Raw genomic sequence first — 21,690 nt, 5'->3', positions numbered from 1 at the left:
TTGTAGGGGCTTTTTAATTTGTTTTTTTCTCAGCCAACATAATACAGCTGATATATGTTTGTTTAAACAACTGTCCTGTGTTTGCTAAATCAAAAGGAGATATTGATATGCCAATCCAGTTCTTTCTAGTGCCACACTGCAGTTTTATGCAGAAGGCATACTAATTTTCCCAGACTATAAAAATTTATTGTAGGCATTTTTCTCCATAAGACCTTGTTGTTCACAAAATCTATCCTGTTGTTGCGAGTCTCAATTTTCTGAGAATGGACACTGAGAGCACAGTGATATCCAAAAGCAATTTTGTGGAAACTCTGTACTTTTTACTGTGGTTTTTAACTTTCCTTCTTCTGGAAATTAGGTTTACACAACTACATAATTCTTGTCCTCAGCCCCAACAAATCTTGAGTCTGTAGGACCATTTCCTCCTGCTTTAGCTGAATGCTAGGCTGCCCTGAGTTAATACATTCCAACCAATTTAGAGAAAATTGCTAGCAAGGCACAGAAGAGAGCACAATTTTGGGTCTACTCCTAATGGAAGAGAAGGAATAACTCAGCTCTCATCATTTACCTGAGGCATAAGCCTGGCAGGGAGTTTCAGATGTAGGTTTGAATAAAAGTTAATATATTTTCTTTACCCAGACAGAATATTTATGAATGTTAGAGGATCTTAAAGGTGAGAATGGAAATCTAGCACGCATGGGGAAGGAGGAAGCAACTGAGGAAGATTAATAGGAAGATTAAGACATAGAAGAAGTCTGATTACCATGAGCAGTATTAGAGAAGTAGTATAAGGGATCTGAAGGGATTACTTCTGTGCATAGGAGGCAGAGTGCAGTGGCAGGGAGACAAGAGAGGTTATGTGGGCTATATGGACACAAGACAGACACACAATTTTTTAAAGCTGTGTTAAATCAGAGGAAGGACATTAGCAGAAGATTCACTGAGTGGAACTTTGGGAGTTGCATTGTGAAGTGCAGTCATATTTCTGCCAAACAGTTATCTAAACCAGATTAGGGAATGAAGAAAAGATCTGACATGGCTTGGAAATAATATATGCGAAGAATTGCTCATAATGAGCCTATTCCCATGAGAAAAATGTTTCTTTAAATGAAGATGCAAATGATGTGACCAAGAGGGCAGCTCTAACCACTTCCTGCATATTTTTAATTCTTTCAGGGAGCAGCCCAAAGCCTCTATAGAGCAAATATCATGTTTTGTAAACTAATGTTTAGAATTACTTCTCATTAAACAGTCAATATAGTCATTTTGAAAGAATTCTTTCAAAAGTCCTGTTTGATATCTAACAAATGAATATCCTTTGCAGAGATCTGTGTGGAGATTTGCAGGATAGAAAGAAAACTAGTAAACTCCAGTATGATAAGCCTGAGGGATTAATTCCATTTTGAATTAAGAACCTCTGGCCATAGCTTCCTGTAAGTAGGGAACTTCCTAGTTTTTAATAGCAGTGTAGGTAGTATATAGAGTGCACACCTTTCCAGGTAAATAATCCAGCAGCAGCATGATATCCAGATATGTGAAGATCAACCACAAGGACAAAATAAAATCAAACCACCTGCAAATGGTATGGCAATGGTATGATCAATAGCCAAGCCCAAGCCCAAATCTATATTCAGGACAAATTTGTGACACAGAAACAAAACAAAATTTATATTAACTTGTAATTTTTTTACTCCTCCTGTACTTCTAAAACTGTATATCAATACAAGAGTCAGGATGAGAAGCACTATCTGTACCATTGAGAGAATTATTGGAGAGGTCTGAGTACATTTCAGTAGTTTCATAGAACAGCCAGCACTGAGTGGCCAAATTCACATAATCTCTCTAGTCATTATTTCCCACATTACTTCAACATGTGTCACTGATAGTATGACATAGTTCAGGGTGGTGACAGCAAATGGTAAGAAATTTAGGCTTGGAGATGTCCTCTGTCAAGACAGATCTGAGAACAGCAATCTCTCAGAGACAGCTGAGGTATAATACTCCTAATTTCTATAACTGTAGAAGAGTAGCTTGGAAGATGTTAGGGGTTTAAACAATGAATAACACATATGTACATGATTGATTGTAAATACGACATCAAGTTATCTGAGAAGGTAACTTGAAACAGAAGGTATTTTTTGAGCTCAGAAAGGAAACAAGTGAAAAAGAAAGCCTGCAGCAAGGCTGCATGTAAGCTCCAAGGCCATACAGGCAAAGTGAAATCTGTGCCTGTCTCTGTATGAGTGTGTGTTGTAATATAGCAAGGTGAGACCATATTTCACCTTCACCTCTCAGTGCTGGAAGCCTACAGCAAACTGCCCTGCTCACCCCACAGTGTCCCTCAGGTGCCCTTGGTCTAGAGTGAGAAGACAGAATGTATAAATATAGGTGCAAAGAAAAAAAATGAAATTAGTCTCTGCTTTTTGAAAGGCTGAAGCAGGTGGAGCAGGCTAACAAAGGAAAGTAGTCTGTAACTGAGAATCTTTTAAGCTAAAGAAAAAAAGATGAAGGAAAGATTGCCTTTAAAGCCATTTAAAAAGGGGAAAGTGCTTGCAAGTGAGAAGTTTTTCAAATCCTGCTGAATACAGAAGTCATGCTCATTTTTTTAACAATTTCAAATTAAAAACTAACTTGAATTGAAGAGAGACCGAAGGAGTCGTTATTTCGTTGCTCAGGGAGCTAATATGGTTTGTACTGGTAATTAAGATGCTAAACTTAAATTGCATCAAAACACTCACTGGATATTCCCAGCAGCTTTCAGCTGTACCTGTGTATTTTGCTGACCAGCAGCATTTGATGCTTCTTTGCATGTCACAACCTGGGAATTCTTGGCACTAATATTAGTTGTTTTGTCCACATCTCTTCTATCTGTGCCACTCCAGTTTCATGAAACCATTGAAAACCCACAAATACTTCAGAAGAGGCTTCCATTGCTGTGTGAAAATTCCTAACTCACACATATATCTCTTTCTATCACACCTTCTGATTCAATTCTACAGGGCAACTTTAGAAAAAAGCAAATGCAATTGCTTCAAAGAGTCCAGTGCAGAGCCACAAAGATGATGAAAGCAGTGGAATATGTCCCTTATGAGGAAAGGCTGAGATAACTGGGGCTCTTTAGTTTGGAGGAGGCTGAAGGCTGACCTCATTCATGTTTACAAAGATGTGAGTGTCTGAAGGACAGAGCCAGGCTCTTTCCAGTGGTGTCCATTGACAGGACAAAGGGTAATGGGTACGAGCTGGAGCACAGGGGGTTCCACATGAACATAAGGGAAAACTTTATCACTGTGAGGGTTCCAGAGCACTGGAATTTGCTGCCCAGACAGGTTTTGGAGTCTCCTGCTCTGGAGACATTCAAAACTTGCCTGGATGTAATTTAAAGATTTTAATATATTATAATAAACTGGGATATTTGGGCTAAGATATAGCAACTTAACAGATAGTAATATTTATAATTAGTTAGGGTCTAATTGTAACTAGTTACAAAAGCAAATAGATGAGAATAATATTCCCTTTTAGTATACCAAAATTCCTGGGTTCTGGAATGAAAAATTGATAGGATATGTAGGCTGAAGGAGGCATTTAGTTAATACAAAATGAAAGCAATGCTACTGAAGGAAAATAAGTAACTTGCACAACACAACAAACACAGTAGGAAAGAAAAGTCCTTGTATCTCTATAGTCTCTGCAAAGCCTGGAATGCAACAGTCTCTGCAAACATATCTAATACCAACCTTGCAGCACCTGAAGGAGGTCTAAGAAGGATGGAGAGAGACTGTTTATACAGGCCAGCAGACATAGGACAAGGGGCAATGGTTTCAAACTAGAGAAGAACAGATTTAGACTGGACAACTTCTTTACCATGAGGGTAGTGGAACCCTGGAACAGGTTGCCGAGGGAGGTAGTCATCCCTGGAGATATTCAAGGCGATGCTCAGCAGAGCCTCTGGGCAACCTGGCATAGTTGAGGATGCCCCTGCTTACTGCAGAGGGGGTTGGACAAGATGACCTCTGGAGAGCCCTTCCAACCCAAACCATTCTATGATTCTATGACATACCCATCTGACACCCCACATTCCAGAATTCTTGAGGGTTATAATTTGAAGAACGTGCTCTTGTTCCTTTGGGGTATATTCTTGTAATGAATCTTGACGTATGTGAAACAAAATCTTTAGCTGAAAAGCAGAAGGATAAAACCTTGATAAAGAAAAACTTTATTAACAAAAAAGTTCTACCTGAATACCTACTAATGAGAATAATCTGATGCAGCAGTGTGGGGGTTATTTCTGCATAATGAGTCTATCATGTCAATGTATTTCTATTTTAGGACTCTTTAATGTATGTTAACATTAGGATCACTTTGAGATATGGTTAAAATCCTACTTTAAAACCTTCACATTTTGCATATGTTTGAATCTCATAATATTCTGTGTGTAGGGCAAACCTTTTAAAAGTTCAATAACCAAGAATCATTCTTTCATGGAAAAGCTGCTTCTGTTCCTCTTTGTTAGGTACATCCAGGACTTTTACACTGAAGTCCAGTGTTCTCATGGAAAAGTAAAACACACAAACCAGGAAAGTGATTAAAAGTCCTCTCAGTCTGTACCAGTTCAATAAGGGGAAAAAAATCATCCCAAGATGATCTTAGCTTGATTGCTGTTTTAAGGTTTAAATAAAGTAACTGAATAATCTCAAGATCAGTGAACAACACATTTCTAAAAGACACTAAACTGGTTCATTTATAATCTTCACAACATGTTAACTATTCAAATGAGTTGATTTTCTTCCTCCTGGCAGTGTTCCCTACCACAAAAGCAGAAACTACACAGATGGGGAAAACTTCACTTGACTTCTACCTACACTGTTCCTGTTTAGTATTTAAATAGAAAGTCTGATCCTTTCATCATCCCCTCACCCCAATCTCTTTTTTTCTTTTTTTTTTTTTTTCAAATAGAACATCCTAGGGAGATGGCACCACTTCTCTGTGGTGATATGTTCACCTTGGATAGCAGTTACAGTTGTAAATATCCTAATACTGGCTACTAGGTATGAGCAATGTAATTTTTTTTTTCTTCAGCATATTAAAGTTATCTTTGATTTGCCAACCCACAGCAACTGATCCTCTTGCTGGAAAAAAACAGCAGAGGAACATGTTTCCTGTCATTTGGTGGGGCCAACAGGAGCAGGGAGGTCATTCTGCCCCTGTACTCAGCACTGGTTAGGCCACACCTCGAGTCCTGTGTCTAGTTCTGGGGTCCTCAGTTTAGGAAACATGTTGAGTTGCTGGAATGTGTCCAGAGAAGGGCAACAAAGCTGGGGAGGGGTTTGGAGCACAGCCCTGTGAGGAGAGGCCGAGGGAGCTGGGGTTACTTAGTCTGGAGAAGAGGAGGCTCAGAGGAGACCTCCTTGCTGTCTACAACTACCTGAAGGGAGGTTGTAGCCAGGTGGGGCTTGGTCTCTTCTCCCGGGCAACCAGCACCAGAACAAGAGGACACAGTCTCAGGGGCAGTTTAGACTGGATGTTAGGAAGAAATTCTTCCCAGAAAGAGATTGCCCATTGGAATGTGCTGCCCGGGGAGGTGGCGGAGTCACCATCCCTGGAGGTGTTTAGGAAGAGACTGGATGAGGCACTTGGTGCTATGGTTTAGTTGATTAGATGGCGTTGGGTGATTGGTTGGACTTGATGATCTCAAAGGTATTTTCCAACCTGGTTAATTCTATTCTGTTCTATTCTGTTCTATTTTGTATTCACTAGATTACTAGAGGACTCTGACTACAGATGGCTCACAAAAACCTACTTATTTTGATGCTGTTCAGCACCATTCACCTAACCAATCATTGAATCATCTCCACAAAGTGATGGATGTCAGTTGGACTGGCCATGAATGGATGAGCCTGTGGCAAACTTCATTCTCATGGTCAGTGATTGCTGTTCTTAACAGTCCCCTAAAGCTGTTGGCAGACAGCTGGAGTAAAACCAGCAGATTCTGCAATGTATTGGCTGTACCAGATGGAGATGCTCCAGCACAGAATGAATTTTGAATAATCCAGGTTGGCCAGTATTAAACATCTGGTCCAATAGAGCAAACTGCCTGATATGGGGTTTATTTATTCTGTCAATGTGGATTCACTTGTCTGCAGTTTTCATCAAAGCCAAGGGTACTGCAGGCCCAGCTCCAGCAGGTACTACAGACCATACTAGCAGGGGAAGGGGTGTGTGTGGAATCTATTCTATATCAAGATGGAGAAAACAATTAACCAAAAGGTATTAATACATTTTGTATACTATTAACATTTGTTAATATTTGTTTTGATAACACAAAGCTGAATTTCTATTTTCCTCAAAAACCCAACAGAAATACAAAAAATCAGTATGAATGGCAAGATGTTTCTGAAACCATGTTATAAAACCAAACTAATAAAACTGGATAGCATGAGTTTCATAACATTTTAACCCTTCCAATGCCTAGGCAGTGAACCATAGCAACACTGTAACTTTTCTCTGATTAAGCAAAAATAAATTACCTGAGATTTTCAGAAGTCTTTGTGCTTGAGACTCCCCAATTGAGTTATTTTCATAGCACTTCTGATTATCTAGGGAATGCTCAAAGCTCACAAACTTCACTGATTGGGTATAAATCACAAGGTCCGACAATGTAATGGCAATTTGATTCTTCTTCTTCTAATAATAATCATAATATAAAATAATGGAACAATAAGGACACCACAACAACACACATTTCATTATTAACAATTCAGAAGAAGCATTTTTGGTGGGGTGGAGTATGGGAAAACCCATCACAGTTCATATGAATTTGAGCTAAAGACATGATTTTTATAGTGAGACTATTTTATAGTGAGGAAAATTCTGAGTAAGGATGGAGTACTCTTTCAACAGGAAAGGCCAAATTTCCAGCTCATGGCTTCACATCTATGGGTAACATAGATAGTGACAGTTAGATAGTCAGGGGCAATTAGTGTTTTATCTTTATATTCATCATAACAATTGTAAGATGAAGAGATGCTTCCATTGCTTCCTAGTACAGTGTGCTGTGGGACAGCTTTATAATTCCCCTGCTTCTGAGTCTAGTATGTAAATTAACATTATTTTTCATGGCTCTTAACATTACTCATTTAAAACATATGACTGTATTCCTATATATATAGGGGCTATATATCTGAAAATACATAAAGTACTAGAAAAGATATACTGGTAGGGAGTACTTGGAGGGGGGGAAGTGCAGGAAAACCTACACATGAACAGCACAAACTCAACTGCAAAATGCAGAATAACAGGACAATATTTTACCATTTCAAGCAAATTATTCATAGGTATGTTCCTCCAAGCAGCGCTCTGAAGTTAGGAAAACACTGTTCTAAATTAAGATGGAAAGTTCTTTTTTTCCAAAGCCTTTGTTTATTCATGCTCCATTACCAAAGCAAGCAAAAGCAAAGGCTGCTGTACATTGGAGGGACTGGAATTTAACTAGGGTCCTCTTTGTTAAACTGAGATACTATGATGCCTCTTTTATTCAGGATGAAATAGTGAGCTAATCAGTGGAAGCAGGCAGCAAAGAGCGGGTGGTGCTAATGTTTACATTCCATTACAGCTTTGGAAGTCTGACAAAACAATAAGGATTGCCTGCTTGTGACACTTACACTGCATGAAGTTCAGATGCATTGATGATTCCTGTCATAAGGAACAGTAGGAATCTACTGTGATAGAACTGCTGAATAATACAGCTCTCTGGATGTGGAAGGTAGTGACACAGCCAAAGCCAACAGCATTACTAGGGCATTTTTGGTGTGGATTCAAATTCTTCCCCACTCTCAAACAGAGCAATATAGTGAGATCTCAGAATAAATATACTCACTCCAATAGAATAGGACACTGGAAATCATTTTATCTTCTGCCTATGAAGCATGACTAGACATCTATTGATGTTAATGATGATCAAGATGTATGTGATGTATGTAACAGATGTTCTGGTCTATACTGTGATGCTACACAAATATGTGAAGCCATTATCTGGAAATTTGTCCTTTCCTGTTGAAAGAGGCCTCAATCCTTACTCAGAATTTTCCCTACTATCTCTCGATAGCAGATGGAAAGAGAAGCAGCAAAGACCTTGACCTTCAAGTCACTTGAGAGAAAAGATACACAGAAGAAGAGACACTGCATTTCAGCAAAAACATCAAGCCTTGAGGAACATCACCAGTCCATCCATATTCAGATCATCAGAGGGTGATGTGCAATAGTGATCAGATACTGGGTGCTTCTTGCCTCCTTAAAAAACAAAGTTGACTGAAATCTGTTGCAGAAACAGATTCCCACAGCAGAGGATTTCTACTTGGTAAATAAAATAAAATAAAATAATAGCAAATTCAATTTGGCTATCAAAAAGAAGATTGCTGCTGATTTTTACACTTTTTTTCAGGGGAAAAAAAAAAGGTATTTAATGTTAAGCCTCTACATAAAAATAAATAAATACATAAATATCTTCTAAGTATTTTAATATGTTTCAGTGCAACCAGAACTTTACATCTAATTTCATCCATAAATCCAGAACAGAAGCAAATAGGAGAATAGCAACCCTTCAAATCAAAACTGGTGGACTGAGGGATGAAATAGTATTCTCTGACCTTTATAGTCAGGAACTACTATGAATGTTCTCCAGGTATAGCTCCAGGAGGGCTTTGAGACCAACAAAGCAGCTGTGCTACTTTATTTTAGCTCTGTTGTGGTATTGAACATCTGGGCCAAACAAAGCACTTGAAAGTGTAGGATGAGAACATAGGGAAGGGTTGTTTTTTTGTTGGATATTGAAATATGCTCTGGCATGGAGTGTCTTGTAAGAATCAGAAAAAAAACAGAAACTTTAAGCTAAAACACAGTATTTTGCAATATATTGCTGTAAGTAATTTTAAAGCCTACCTTACACATTTAATATCTATTTTCAAATAAAATATTCCCTCTTTTTTAAAAAAGATATACATATATGTGTGTGTGTTTTCTAAATTCAGTTGAGTACTGTGTCCAGTTCTGGGCTACTCAGTTTAAGAAGGACATCAAGACTCTTGATCGTGTCCAGAGAAGGTCAACAAGGCTGGTGAGAGGCCTTGAGCACAAGCCCTATGAGGAGAGGCTGAGGGAGCTGGGGATGTTTAGAATACATAGAATAGAATACATAGAATAAACCAGGTTGGAAGAGACCTTCAAGATCATAGCGAGAAGAGGAGGCTCAGGGCAGACCTTCTTGCCCTCTACAACTACCTGAAGGGAGGTTGTAGCCAGGTGGGGGTTGGTCTCTTCTCCCAGGCAACCAGCACCAGAACAAGAGGACACAGTCTCAAGCTGTGCGAGAGGAAGTTTAGGCTGGAGGTGAGGAGAAAGTTCTTCACAGAGAGAGTTGTTAGCTGTTTGAATGTGCTGCCCATAAGAGGTGGTGGAGTCACCATCCCTGGAGGTGTTCAAGAGGGGATTGGATATGTCACTTGGTGCCATAGTTTAGTAGTCATGAGGTCTTGGGTGACAGATTGGATTTGATGATCCTTGAGGTCTTTTCCAAGCTTATTGATTCTATGATTCTATGATAAGTTACCTTTGCCTTTTTTCGAGGTGGACTTGAAGGTCTAGAGGCACCTTTCCTTTTTATGGTCTTAGCATTCTGAAGAACTTTTTCATCACTCTCCTCATCATCAGACAAATTCTCAAATTCAGAAACTTCCACTGTCTCCCCACGACAGTCTGTATTTCTCCTCAGCATACCTTCCTCAATTGTTCCAACTTTTTTATTTTTCACCAGAATTTTGAATTTCAATGCCTGTAGAAAGAAATTAAACAGTAAGAACTGGAATCATGTATGGGTGAATTGTAGGTTTACACATCTAGGCATAATTTAAACCACGTGCAAAGCTGCTTGTTAAGTATAATGAAGTGAGGTAACACAATGAAGAGAGAAATCAGTGAGGCAGAAGTCAAAAGCAAGTAAAACAAACAGACTCTGGGGATCAAAGTGCACAAGAGAAAGGGACTATCTAAAGACTTGTCAAGAGAAAAGGTTCTTGACCACCAAGATACGCAGATGCTGAAACCATGTGCAAGACTAAGGCAGGAAGTTTATGTGTGTGTCAGGGGTCACAACCAGCTAAGACATAGGAGATTCATTTTTTTTTACTATGCATCAATTCATTTTCATAGACTTCTAGGCATGCATATGATATTAATTTGAATAGTTTTTAACTTGCATTGTGGTTGATGGAGATTTGTTGTCCTCTTTGATTAGTGCATTTTTGCACACCTGTCTAGCCTACTAAATTAAAACTTTTGTTATGTTATTACACAGAGGATTCTCATGCTGATCTTACCTGGTTGACAGCTGGCTGAACATGAGCCAGCAGTGTGGCCAGGTAGCCAAGAAGGCCAATGGCATCCTGGCTTCCATCAGAAATAGCATGGCCAGCAGGAGCAGGGAAGTCACTGTGCCCCTGTACTCAGCACTGGCTCGGCCACACCCTGAGTACTGTGTCCAGTTCTGGGCTACTCAGTTTAAGAAAGATGTTGAGACACTTGAATGTGTCCAGAGAAGGGCAATGAGGCTGGTGAGAGGTCTCGAGCACAAGCCCCATGAGGAGAGGCGGAGGGAGCTGGGGGTGTTTAGCCTGGAGAAGAGGAGGCTCAGGGGAGACCTTATTGCCATCTACAACTACCTGAAGGGAGGTTGTAACCAGGTGGGGGTTGGTCTCTTCTCCCAGGCAACCAGCACCAGAACAAGGGGACACAGTCTCAAGCTGTGCCAGGGGAAGTTTAAGCTCAGGTGAGGAGAAAGTTCTTCATAGAAAGAGAGATTGGCCATTGGAATGAGCTGCCCGGGGAGGTGGTGGAGTCACCATCCCTGGAGGTGTTCACAAAAGGATTGGACATGGCACTTGAAGCCATGGTTTAGTTAGTCATGAGGTGTTGGGTTATAGGTTGGACTTGATGCTCTCTGAGGTCTTTTCCAGCCTTATTGATTCTATGATTCTATGATTCTACCTGGTCTGGGAAATTAAGAGAGTTCTGTAATTTGCTAAGCAGTTTATTTTTTTAATGTACATTTCAACTTCCATAATACAGAATGAAGAGGAAAAGAATTAAAAATTACTATTTCTAACAAGATAGTTTTCATCTATGCACCTAACTTCTACAAGTATAAATTCCACTTAGAAGTAGGAAATAATATTTATAGTAAAACAGTTATTACGTGGCAAACATTTATCTCTACCTTTATACAGAGGAATTACCAATGAGTAACAAGACTTACTTAGGTTCTTGGATGAAGTGAGCCACAAAAATATTCCTTGAGTTTCATATACACTAGTGAAAAGGAAGGCTATACTGCTAGGAAGATTTCAGAAATGTGGAACAAACACTTGCACATCAAAGAAAGGGTATTAACTATAGTATTTTAAGGTTTCTGTTAAGTAAATATGAAAAGCATAGATGATGGAAACATATAAAGTCAAAGCTTTATGATAGAAACTAGAGCTGTGGGCAAAGAAACAGACACTCCATTTATTTACATTGCAATCCCCATTGCTGCTAATCCCCCTTATCACTTCAGATCTTGTATGAGTAGTTTGTCAGTGTGCCAGTGGAATGAGATATCCTGTGCTTAATATCTATCAATGTCATGCTAGTGGAAAATTTGATTAGTCTCTCTGCACTGATGGTTCAGAATAAGGATGCCCTTTAACATTTCCTTAATTTTTTATTGATGCAGCCATGTTTTTTCTGTGATATTTTTAGAAGATTTTTATTATGAGTAATGTTACTCATACTTTCAAAGAGATCTGAATTTTTCCTTTGTATCTTCATATTTCCCAATATTAAAAAGCAACTCTATCCACTTACAGTCTTGTATTTTTTTATTCATAGGTAAGGTATCATTCTAAAACTTGAAAAAAATGATGATACACAAGAGAAGGAAAACCTTTCTATGGATTTATTACTGCCTCTTATATGAAAAATTAAGTTAAAAAAATATTATAGTCTGTGCATCACATAAAAATGGCCAGACATGTGGCCAGCAGTTCAAGAGAGTTGATTCTGCCCCTTTGCTCTGGTAAGACCTCAGCTGCAGTACTGTGTACAGGTCTGGAGCCCTCAAGATAGGAAGGACATGGACTTGATGGAGTGGGTCCAGAAGAGGGCCACAAAATTGATGAGAGGGTTGGAACATCTCTGCGACAAGGACAGGCTGAGGGAGCTAGGATTGTTCAGGCTGGAAAAGAGCAGGTTCCTGGGAGACCTAACAGCGGCTTTCCAGTATCTAAAGCACTTGAAGCCATGGGTTAGTAGGCTTGAGGTCTTTGGTGACAGGTTGGACTTGATGATCTTTGAGGTCTCTTCCAATCTTGGTGATTCTGTGTGATTCTGTTGTATCCTGCACTGTATATGCCATTTAATTGCAGTATCACAGTACATTAGAGGTTGGAAAGGACCTCAAAATTAATATTACTGTTCTCCCTAATTGTTGTTACTGTTTTATGTTGTTACTGTTTTGTGTTGTTCTATTAAATTCCTTATCTCAACCCATGGAGGTTTGCCTTTTTCTCGTAATTCTCTTTCCCATCCCACTGGGGGACAGTGGTAGGAGCAGTTGCTGTGTGGGTCTCAGCTGCTGGTTCCAGGGATAGGGCTACAACTACCTCCCTGGGCAACCAGTTTCAGTGTTCCACCACCCTCAAGGCAAAGAACTTATTCCTAACACCCAATCTAAATTTACTCTTCTCTAAAACCATGGCCCCTCATCCTATTCTGTTTACAAGCCTTTGTAAACAGTCCCTCTCTAGCATTCTTGGAGACCACCTTCAGGTACTAGAAGGTTGCTATTAGGTCTCCCTGGAGTCTCCTCTTCTCCAGGCTGAACAACACCAGCTTGCTCAGCCTGTCCTCACAGCTGATTTGTTCCAGCACCCTGATCAGTTTTGTGGCTTACCCCTGGACCTGCTGCAGCTCATATAACTTAAAAAGATTAAAAGTTCAGTAGAATGTATCTCCCCTGAACAGTATACCTTTAAGTGAAGAATAAGTATGGAAGCCAGCAATGGTTTTTCAGATCAAATTCTACAGAGGTAATTTATAAAAGCCCTAAGCTCTGGATATATGAAGTATGAATTCCCTATATCACAGGAAACATATGGTAAAGGTCATATTGCATAGAAAGTAACTGTGATTCAGTGGCTGCATGATTCAGATGCAGTATGCTGAGTCTGTGTTTGCTACTGAGGACATATGATCCTTGGACAACTATTAGACTAAATGAAGCTGTGCTTTCAAAGCTTTAAAACAAACCTTCATATTTAATAGACAATTTTTTTTGTTTTCTGATGTACAGAACAGTTTTCCAAGTTGCAAAGCTAGATTGGACAGCATGATATCAAAAAGTATAATGCTACAATCTAAATAAATATTTTGGCTTCCTGAGACATTTATGGAGATGTACTAAATATACTTCTGACAACACTGCTATGGAAACATAATATTATGGTAATACTTCAGCACATTGTTTGGATACACAACATCAAAAAAAGTCTTTCTATGACAAATTCTGTAGGAAACCACTCACTTTGTGTGTTGTCTTTCCCTACTACAGTGTTTTCTCCCCACATTTCTATTTGCATTCTCCCTTTTTCAGTACTTGGAGAAAAGAAAAACATAAAGTATAAAATATATATAACCCATCACTGATAGCAGTGGCAAGACTAAATAACTCTTTTGTATGTATGCATGTATTTGTTTTACAAGAGGTCACAAAAAGTCTTTTGTCCTTGAAAGAAAATGATGTGCAAAGACTGGAACAATGGGAATTTATTTGTTTTTAGCTTGCAATAAAATTTTCAACACCCATCTAATTGCCTTTTCTGACTTTATATTCCAAGGGTCTCAAGCCACCAGCTGAGAAACACTGCCTTAGGGAGAAACACACTGGGAAAGAGAGAATGTTATGCACTAACAGAACTGATGGAACAGAAGTTGATGAAACAGGTCCACCAACACTGTTGACAAAATAAAAATACTAATGTAGATTTGGGTTTCCATTTCAATAATGTCTTTGAATTTCAGGAAAATCCTTTCAAGCTAAGGAACTAAAAAAAAATAAAATAGCAGAATGGAGACACACTGACAAGATTAAAGTGAAGATTTTAACTAGAATAGAATAGAATAGAATAGAATAGAATAGAATAGAATAGAATAGAATAGAATAGAATAGAATAGAACAGAACAGGTTGGAAAAGACATTGCATCCAACCTATCATCCAACACCACCTAATCAACTAAACCATGCAACCAAGCACCCTAGCAAGTCTCCTCCTAAACACCTCCAATGACAATGACTCCACCACCTCCCCAGGCAGCCCATTCCAATGGGCAATCACTCTCTCTGTGTAGAATTTCTTCCTAACATCCAGCCTAAACCTCCCCTGGCACAGCTTGAGACTGTGTCCTCTTGTTCTGGTGCTGGTTGCCTGGGAGAAGAGACCAACCCTTGCCTGTCTACAACCTCCCTTCAGGTAGTTGTAGAGAGCAAGAAGGTCTCCCCTGAGTCTCCTCTTCTCCAGGCTAGGCAACCCCAGCTCCCTCAGCCTCTCCTCATAGGGCTTGTGTTCCAAACCCCTCACCAACTTTGTTGCCCTTCTCTGGACATGTTCCAGCAAGTCAACATCCTTCCTAAACTGAGGGGCCCAGAACTGGACACAGTACTCAAGGTGTGGTCTAACCAGTGCAGTGTACAGGGGCAGAATGACCTCCCTGCTCCTGCTGGCCATACTGTTCCTGATGCAGGCCAGGATGCCATTGGCCCTCTTGGCTGCCTGGGCACACTGCAGGCTCATGTTCAGCCTACCATCAACCAATACCCCCAGCTCCCTCTCCACCTGGCCGCTTTCCAGCCACTCTGACCCCAGATTTTGGTTCAAAGCATAATGATCCTTAAAAATTTGTGATTTGTTTCCTCTTTTAAACCTTAACCACCAGAATCATAGAATCAACAAGGTTGGAAAAGACCTCAAAGATCAAGTCCAACCTGTCACCCAACACCTCATGACTTCTAGACCATGGCACTAAGTGCCATGTACGATCCCCTCTTGAACACCTCCAGAAGTCTCATTTCAGAGAGAAGGAAGAAAGGGAGAAGGACGGAAGACTGTCCAGTTTAACTTTAAAATGTTGACAGCACAGGTCAACAGAAATGTTAAAGATGCTCCATATCACACAATGTTTCAATATCTTGAGATTTCAAAACTTAATCAGGTGTTGCATAGCTGTCAGATCCAGAGTTCAGACTCAGCAGTACTTCTACAGTACTTTCCTGTGTATCAACCTGCCGTCTTTAAATGCTGGTGTTCTTTTCTGTTTTTAGACTACCATGTGTCCAACATAAGACTACTCAAGATGAATAACATTGTGATAACTTAATTTACATTAAGTGATAGTTTAAAAAAAAAAAATCAGAGTAATTTCAGTGTTGCTACTTGGTATTTGATATGCAGGTTTATTCAGTGTTAGTAAATAGGGTTCAAAATAAGGTGACACATTACCACAGCTGCCACGTTTCCACATAAAATAAACTGCAACCCACAAACTTTACTTAACTCTGTCTGTATGTAAAATAAATCTTTCAAAGCACCCAAAGCACCAGAGATGGATTGATGTGATCTGCAAGATCTAAGGCTTTACCAAAATGTTAGAAGGTTAGCTTTTAACAAATACATGCTTCATCATTTCACTGAAGACAATTTTCCTTGAAACAAAAAGTTCCCTATCAATACAAAGGATCAATTTTTGCTTTTTCTTCATCTTTATCTTTTCCCATATTTTCTGTTGTTGGGTGGGTTGGGGTTTTTATGTTGTGTACATGTTTTTTTTTGGTACCACTTGAAATCTATTTCATATTCCAGATGAGCAGTTTCATAAATTCAATTTCAAAAGATTAAAAAATTCAATCCTCCAGATTTTTCCCCCCTGCCTTTCAGAGAGAAAAAAGCAATGTTATTACCTCAGGGGAAGGTAGTTCAGTCACCACTGAATCACCAATTGTTGAAGTAAGAAGTCTGTCACCGAGAATAAACTGTAAATGGTCTGCCATTATTTCCTGTTGTTTTGGGCTGCAGTGGTTCTCCAAAGACAGAACAACTGGGTAGTCAGATACCTGTTAAAATAATTTACATGCTTCTATTAGGATACATAAAAAGATATTCACAAAATATCTTACAAAATTCCCCTTGGTGAACTCTATTTTCCTTTATTTTCTAAACTTGCAGAATACAGGTCCAGTTCTGGGCCCCTGAGTTCAAGGACAGGGAACTGCTTGAAAGAGTCCGGCACAGAGCCACAAAGATGCTGAAGGCAGTGGAATATCTCCATTATAAGGAAAGGCTGAGGGAGCTGGGGCTCTTTAGCTTAGAGGAGAATGAGGGGTGACCTCATTCATGTTTATAAAGATGTGAGGGGCAAGTATTAGGAGGACAGAGCCAGGCTCTTTTGAGTGATGACCAGTGATAGGACAAGGAGCAATGGGTACAAGTTGGAGCAGAGAAGGTTCTACATGAACATAAGGAAAAACTTTTTCACTGTCAGTGTGACAGAGCCCTGGAAGAGGCTGCCAAGAGAGGTTGCGGAGTCTCCTTCTCTGGAGACATATCACAGTATCACCGGTTGGAAGAGACCTCAAAGATCATCGAGTCCAACCTGTCACCACAGACCTCATGACTAGACCATGGCACCAAGTGCCACATCCAATCCCCTCTTGAACACCTCCAGGGATGGTCACTCCACCACCTCCCTGGGCAGCACATTCCAATGATGAATGACTCTCTCAGTGAAGAACTTTCTCCACACTTCCAGCCTAAACTTACCCTGGTGCAGCTTTTGACTGTGTCCTCTTGTTCTGGTGCTGGTTGCTAGAGAGAAGACACCAAATAAAACACTCCTGGATAGGTTCCTGTGTGACTTTAGGTGATCCTGTTCTGGCAGTGGGATTTGACTCAATGATTTGTGGAGGTCATTTCCAACCCCTAACTTTCTGTGAATTTAACTTAGTAGCACAATAAATAAAGAGCTGACAATATTTATGGAAAAGAGGAAGCACAGCTGAAGACTTGGGCGGGGGGGGGGGACAGGAAGAGGAAAAAAAGGCATCCTCAGTTACAGGGGATTTAAAGCAGGCTAGCAGTATAGAGAGAAGGAAAAAACCCAGTTAGTGGGCACAATGCTTCATTAAAAAAACAGGTCATATCTGTGCTGATCTTTGGAAAGTGCATATTGAAGGGTATTTGCCCAATAATCCTTAGAAAATAATTTCTTGGTGGCATTTAGCATACTGATTAATGTTGGATGTAAAGAAACTAGAGAGAAAATATGTGCTGAATCATCCAATACTCAGGCTGATTCAAACGATGAGGGCAGAATATAACCTGGGAGCAAAAAAGCAGGCTTTCTCACAGAGTTAATGGCTCAGCTCATGCACAGATCTTCCAAAGAATGATGCACTAGCTCTGGGTGTCTGAAACAGCAGTTCTCAAGAAATGAACTCATAAAGAAAAAATGGAATTAGTATATCATCTGCCAAAAAAAAAACGGAGGATGGGGTAACACCTCCCAGATACACTAAAGCATAAAAAAATAACAGAAGGGTTATTTCAAAGGAGACTTAAGACATTCTAAAACATCAACAGTGACCATTTTGATGTTCTTCAAAATTAAAGAGATATTCAGCCTTTTCAGGCCTAACATCTGCTATTTCTTTTGCACCTAGGTGTTATATTACAGCTCCTCTAGAAATCTATTGAATAGGTCATCCTACCAGGGAGCTATCACACTGGGTTGATGCATTTTTCAGAAATACTGGCTAAGTGTTTTGAAAATTAATTTAAATAAGGGAAAAGAAAAATAGATAACAAAATTGTAATTTTCATGTACGTGTAGGAAGGACTCAGAAGCTTTGTCACAGTCAAAAGCTGCGCCACGGAAAGTTTAGGCTGGAGGTGAGGAGAAAGTTCTTCATGGAGAGAGTCATTCGTTATTGAAATGGGCTGCCCAGGGAGGTGGTGGAGTCACCATCCCCGGAGGTGTTCAAGAGGGGATAGGACGTGGCACTTGGTGCCATGGTCTAGTCATGAGGTCTGTGGTGACGGGTTGGACTCGATGATCTTTGAGGTCTCTTACAACCTTTGTGATTCTGTGATACTGTGATAAGAAACAATTCTGTAATTCTATGGTCATACACCTTTAAATTTGCACCTGACATGTTTTGGTGAGCTGCTATAATGGCTGGCATCTATTTTAAAGGACCACAGAAAAGCAATACTAAACAAGGCAAAACTGGCTTTCAGCTAAATCGAAACTTCAGCCAGCATTTTATGTTAAATGACACAGATTTAAAACATTTCTGGCTTACAAGGGAGAGAATTTGTTTTATGCACAGAATTTTCTTCGTTGTTTGCACAGTTTTGTTATGAGAAGACAATTGTTTGGGTTCGGTTTTAAAATGTGGTAGCAGGTTCTAAGATTGCAGTTGACAGAGTATACCAGAATTAAATGTCTTTTGCTTTAAGTTATGACAGATTTTATCTGACTACTTTTCATGCTGACAGAATCCTTACCGTTTGCTCAGAAATTGTTGCTTTTGAATGAACAAACTATTTGTTATTATTTTTTGTAATTGTATCACAGACTTTCCTTGGGACTCTTTACACTACCACAGTAGTCAAGCAAGACAAAGGAAATAGAAAATTGAGCAAAAATTAAAGAACAGCTCAAATGAGATATGTCCATTTACATAAATAAACCTCCTAAGTTGTCAGAAATACTGGTGGCTACTAAAAACAAATACTCTGAATGAAATCTTTGCTTAGGCAGGACCTAACTTGCCTATTTGTAAGGGAAGTATCACTTAATGTTTACTCTGGTTTTACACTTTCCCCCTGAGCATTTGTTTCTGACCACTATTAGAAGCACACCTTAGCCTGGATAGACAGCTGCTAGGGAAAACAGGAGGCATTGTGAAGAACAGTGAAATAAACCCAGATATTTATTTGAATTGTGTTTGAAAATAAAATATTCATTCAATTTTATATAGAAATCAGGGCAGGAAAAAAATAGAGCTTTGCTTAACCCTGAGAAGACTATGAATATATATGTATGAAACATCCATATACATTATGCATTTACCCACATAAGTCTGACCTAGAATACGAGAATTACCTTGACAGTCATCCAGGGCTTCATTTCAGTAGGAATTTTGTCAGAAATGTATACAAAAAAAACCCTGATACAATGCCAAAAGCTGTCCAGCTTTCTCTGTTTTCCCAGAGACAGCCAGAAGAGGCATAGCCCTAACAAGACATCTGACTAAAAGACAGCTGTAGATGATAACCTTTATCGGGCCTTGATTTCAACATAAAAAGAGAGGAAATGAAAAACAAAGTCTCCAGCTCAGTTCTAATCAAACTATTTCCTGTTTCATAAATTCAAGCATAGGATAGAAGAGAGCATGATAGCAACAGACAAATAAGTAAAATAAAATATTAAAAGGTATATAGAAGGATTAAAATAGACTGATTCTGGAGTAGTTCACTTTATATTCATTCCTGCTTAAATGACCTCAAGCGAAATTTCCACCTGACAAGATGAGTAAGATCTTCTGAGTTCCTTGCATCAAGTTTGGTTTATAATCCTTCCCAGCAGAATCTTTTTACCATTCCTTTTAAATGAAGTTAAAAAAAGATACCAAGAACAGATAGCAGATTTTCTCCTTAATTTACTTCGATACCAACTGCCACAAGCACTATCTCTGTCTCTTTTTTTTTATTCACCCAGAGAATCTCTGAAAGTAACTATGTCCCTGGGATTTGTTAAAGTCAAAGAATCATAGTATCAATAAGGTTGGAAAAGACCTCAAATCATCAAATCCAACATTTACCTAATACCTAACATCTCCTAACAACTAATCCATGGCCCCAAGTGCCACATCCACTCCTCCAGGGACGGTGACTCCACCACCTCCCTGGGCAGCACATTCCAATGGCCAATTACTCTTTCTGGGAAGAACTTTCTCCACACTTCCAGCCTAAACTTCCCCTGGTGCAGCTTGTGACTGTGTCTTCTTGTTCTGGTGCTGGTTGCCTGGGAGAAGAGATCAACCCCCACCTGGCTACAACCTCCATTCAGGTAGTTGTAGACAGCAATGAGCTCTCCCCTGAGCCTCATCTTCTCCAGGCTAAACAATCCCAGCTCCCTCAGCCTCTCCTCATAGGGCTTGTGCTCGAGGCTTCTCCCCAGCCTCATTACCCTTCTCTGGACACGTTCAAGTGTCTCAATGTCCTTCCTAAATTGAGGGTCCCAGAACTGGACACAGTACTCAAGGTGTGGCCTAACCAATGCTGAGTACAAGGACAGAATGATTTCCCTGGTCCTGCTGGCCATGCTATTTCTGATCCAGGACAGGATGCCATTTGCCTTCTTAGCTGCCTGGGTACACTGCTGGCTCATGTTCAGCCAGCTACCAACCAGTACCCCCAGGTCCCTTTCTGTCTGGCTGCTCTCCAGCCACTCTGACCCCATCCTATAGCACCGCATGGGGTTGTTGTGGCCAAACTGCAGCAGCCGGCACTTGGACTTGTGGAGTGCCATCATGTTGGATGCTGCACATCTGCCCAGCCAGTCAAGGTCCCTCTGCAGAGCCCTCCTACCCTCTAACAGATCAACACCTGCCCCCAGCTCAGTGTCATCTGCAAATTTACTGATGATAGGCTCAATCCCCTCATCCGGATCATCAATAAAGACATTGAATAGGATGGGGCCCAATACTGATCCCTGGGGGACAGCACTAGTGACTGGCTGCCAGCTAGAAGTGGCACCTGTTACCACCAGCCACCATCATTTTAACCAACATGCATATATATAAACACTTATGTATATACATAGATATATATGTGTGTGTGTGTGTATCTACATACCGCAAATGCATACTTGTCCACCACTTGAATTACAGAACGAAACAGAAGTTTGCTGGTGAGAGTGTGACCATGATACACAATGGGTTCATCGTTCAAGCCATCCCAGCAGTCAATTTCCAGGCAACGGCATCCTTTTAAGAGAGCACTTCAAAAGAAAAAGAAAACAAGAAAAAGGAATAAAAAGAAAGAAAATAAAACAAGAAAAAGGTTTTACAATTAGAAGATGCCACACTTTCTTATACAAGTCTCTGCATTCCTTATTACAAGTGTATTGAATAATTACCATAAAAAAAAAGATAAAATTCTACTTTTCCATCACAAAAGGAAATAAATCTTGTTGAATTATATTGGTGTTATGCAGATCTGTGTTTTCTGCTGTTTATCTTAGACACATCAGGTAATACACTTTATAAGATGGATTATGTGGAGGACCTTAGGAGGCTAAAAATATGCATCAGAGATTTAAAAGAATTTTGGAGTGATGGCAAATTGTCACTTAAAACAGAAGAAGAGATGTTTAGAAGGCCATTTTTATTACTTTTCCAGGATTGGTCTGCAAGTTTGAGAATTATTTTACTTTAAAATGACAACATTACACTTATAGAATCAGGTTGTGTTGGCTATTTACATAACTCCGTTGTTCTCCCTGCTACCTTATTTTTAAGAGGGAGTAGTTTCTCCAATGCCTTAA

General features: G+C 39.7%; 1 protein-coding gene across 1 annotated transcript in view; it reads right to left on the bottom strand.

The window, feature by feature from the left end:
- Positions 1-21,690, bottom strand: part of PLCZ1 (phospholipase C zeta 1) — a 53,044-nt gene that overhangs the window by 18,770 nt on the left and 12,584 nt on the right. Inside the window, exons 5-9 of the mRNA XM_054167942.1 lie at positions 21,000-21,144; positions 16,040-16,192; positions 9,602-9,823; positions 6,525-6,681; positions 4,058-4,174 (exon numbers count right to left, since the gene is read on the bottom strand). Of these exons, the coding sequence (XP_054023917.1) occupies positions 4,058-4,174; positions 6,525-6,681; positions 9,602-9,823; positions 16,040-16,192; positions 21,000-21,144 (794 nt within the window). The remainder of the gene's footprint in view (positions 1-4,057; positions 4,175-6,524; positions 6,682-9,601; positions 9,824-16,039; positions 16,193-20,999; positions 21,145-21,690) is intronic.

Source organism: Dryobates pubescens, chromosome 15, assembly GCF_014839835.1.
Source record: "Dryobates pubescens isolate bDryPub1 chromosome 15, bDryPub1.pri, whole genome shotgun sequence".
Lineage (NCBI taxonomy): Eukaryota > Metazoa > Chordata > Aves > Piciformes > Picidae > Dryobates > Dryobates pubescens.
The sequence above is the reverse complement of the archived record's forward strand: the minus strand, read 5'-3'. Positions and strand labels throughout refer to the sequence as shown.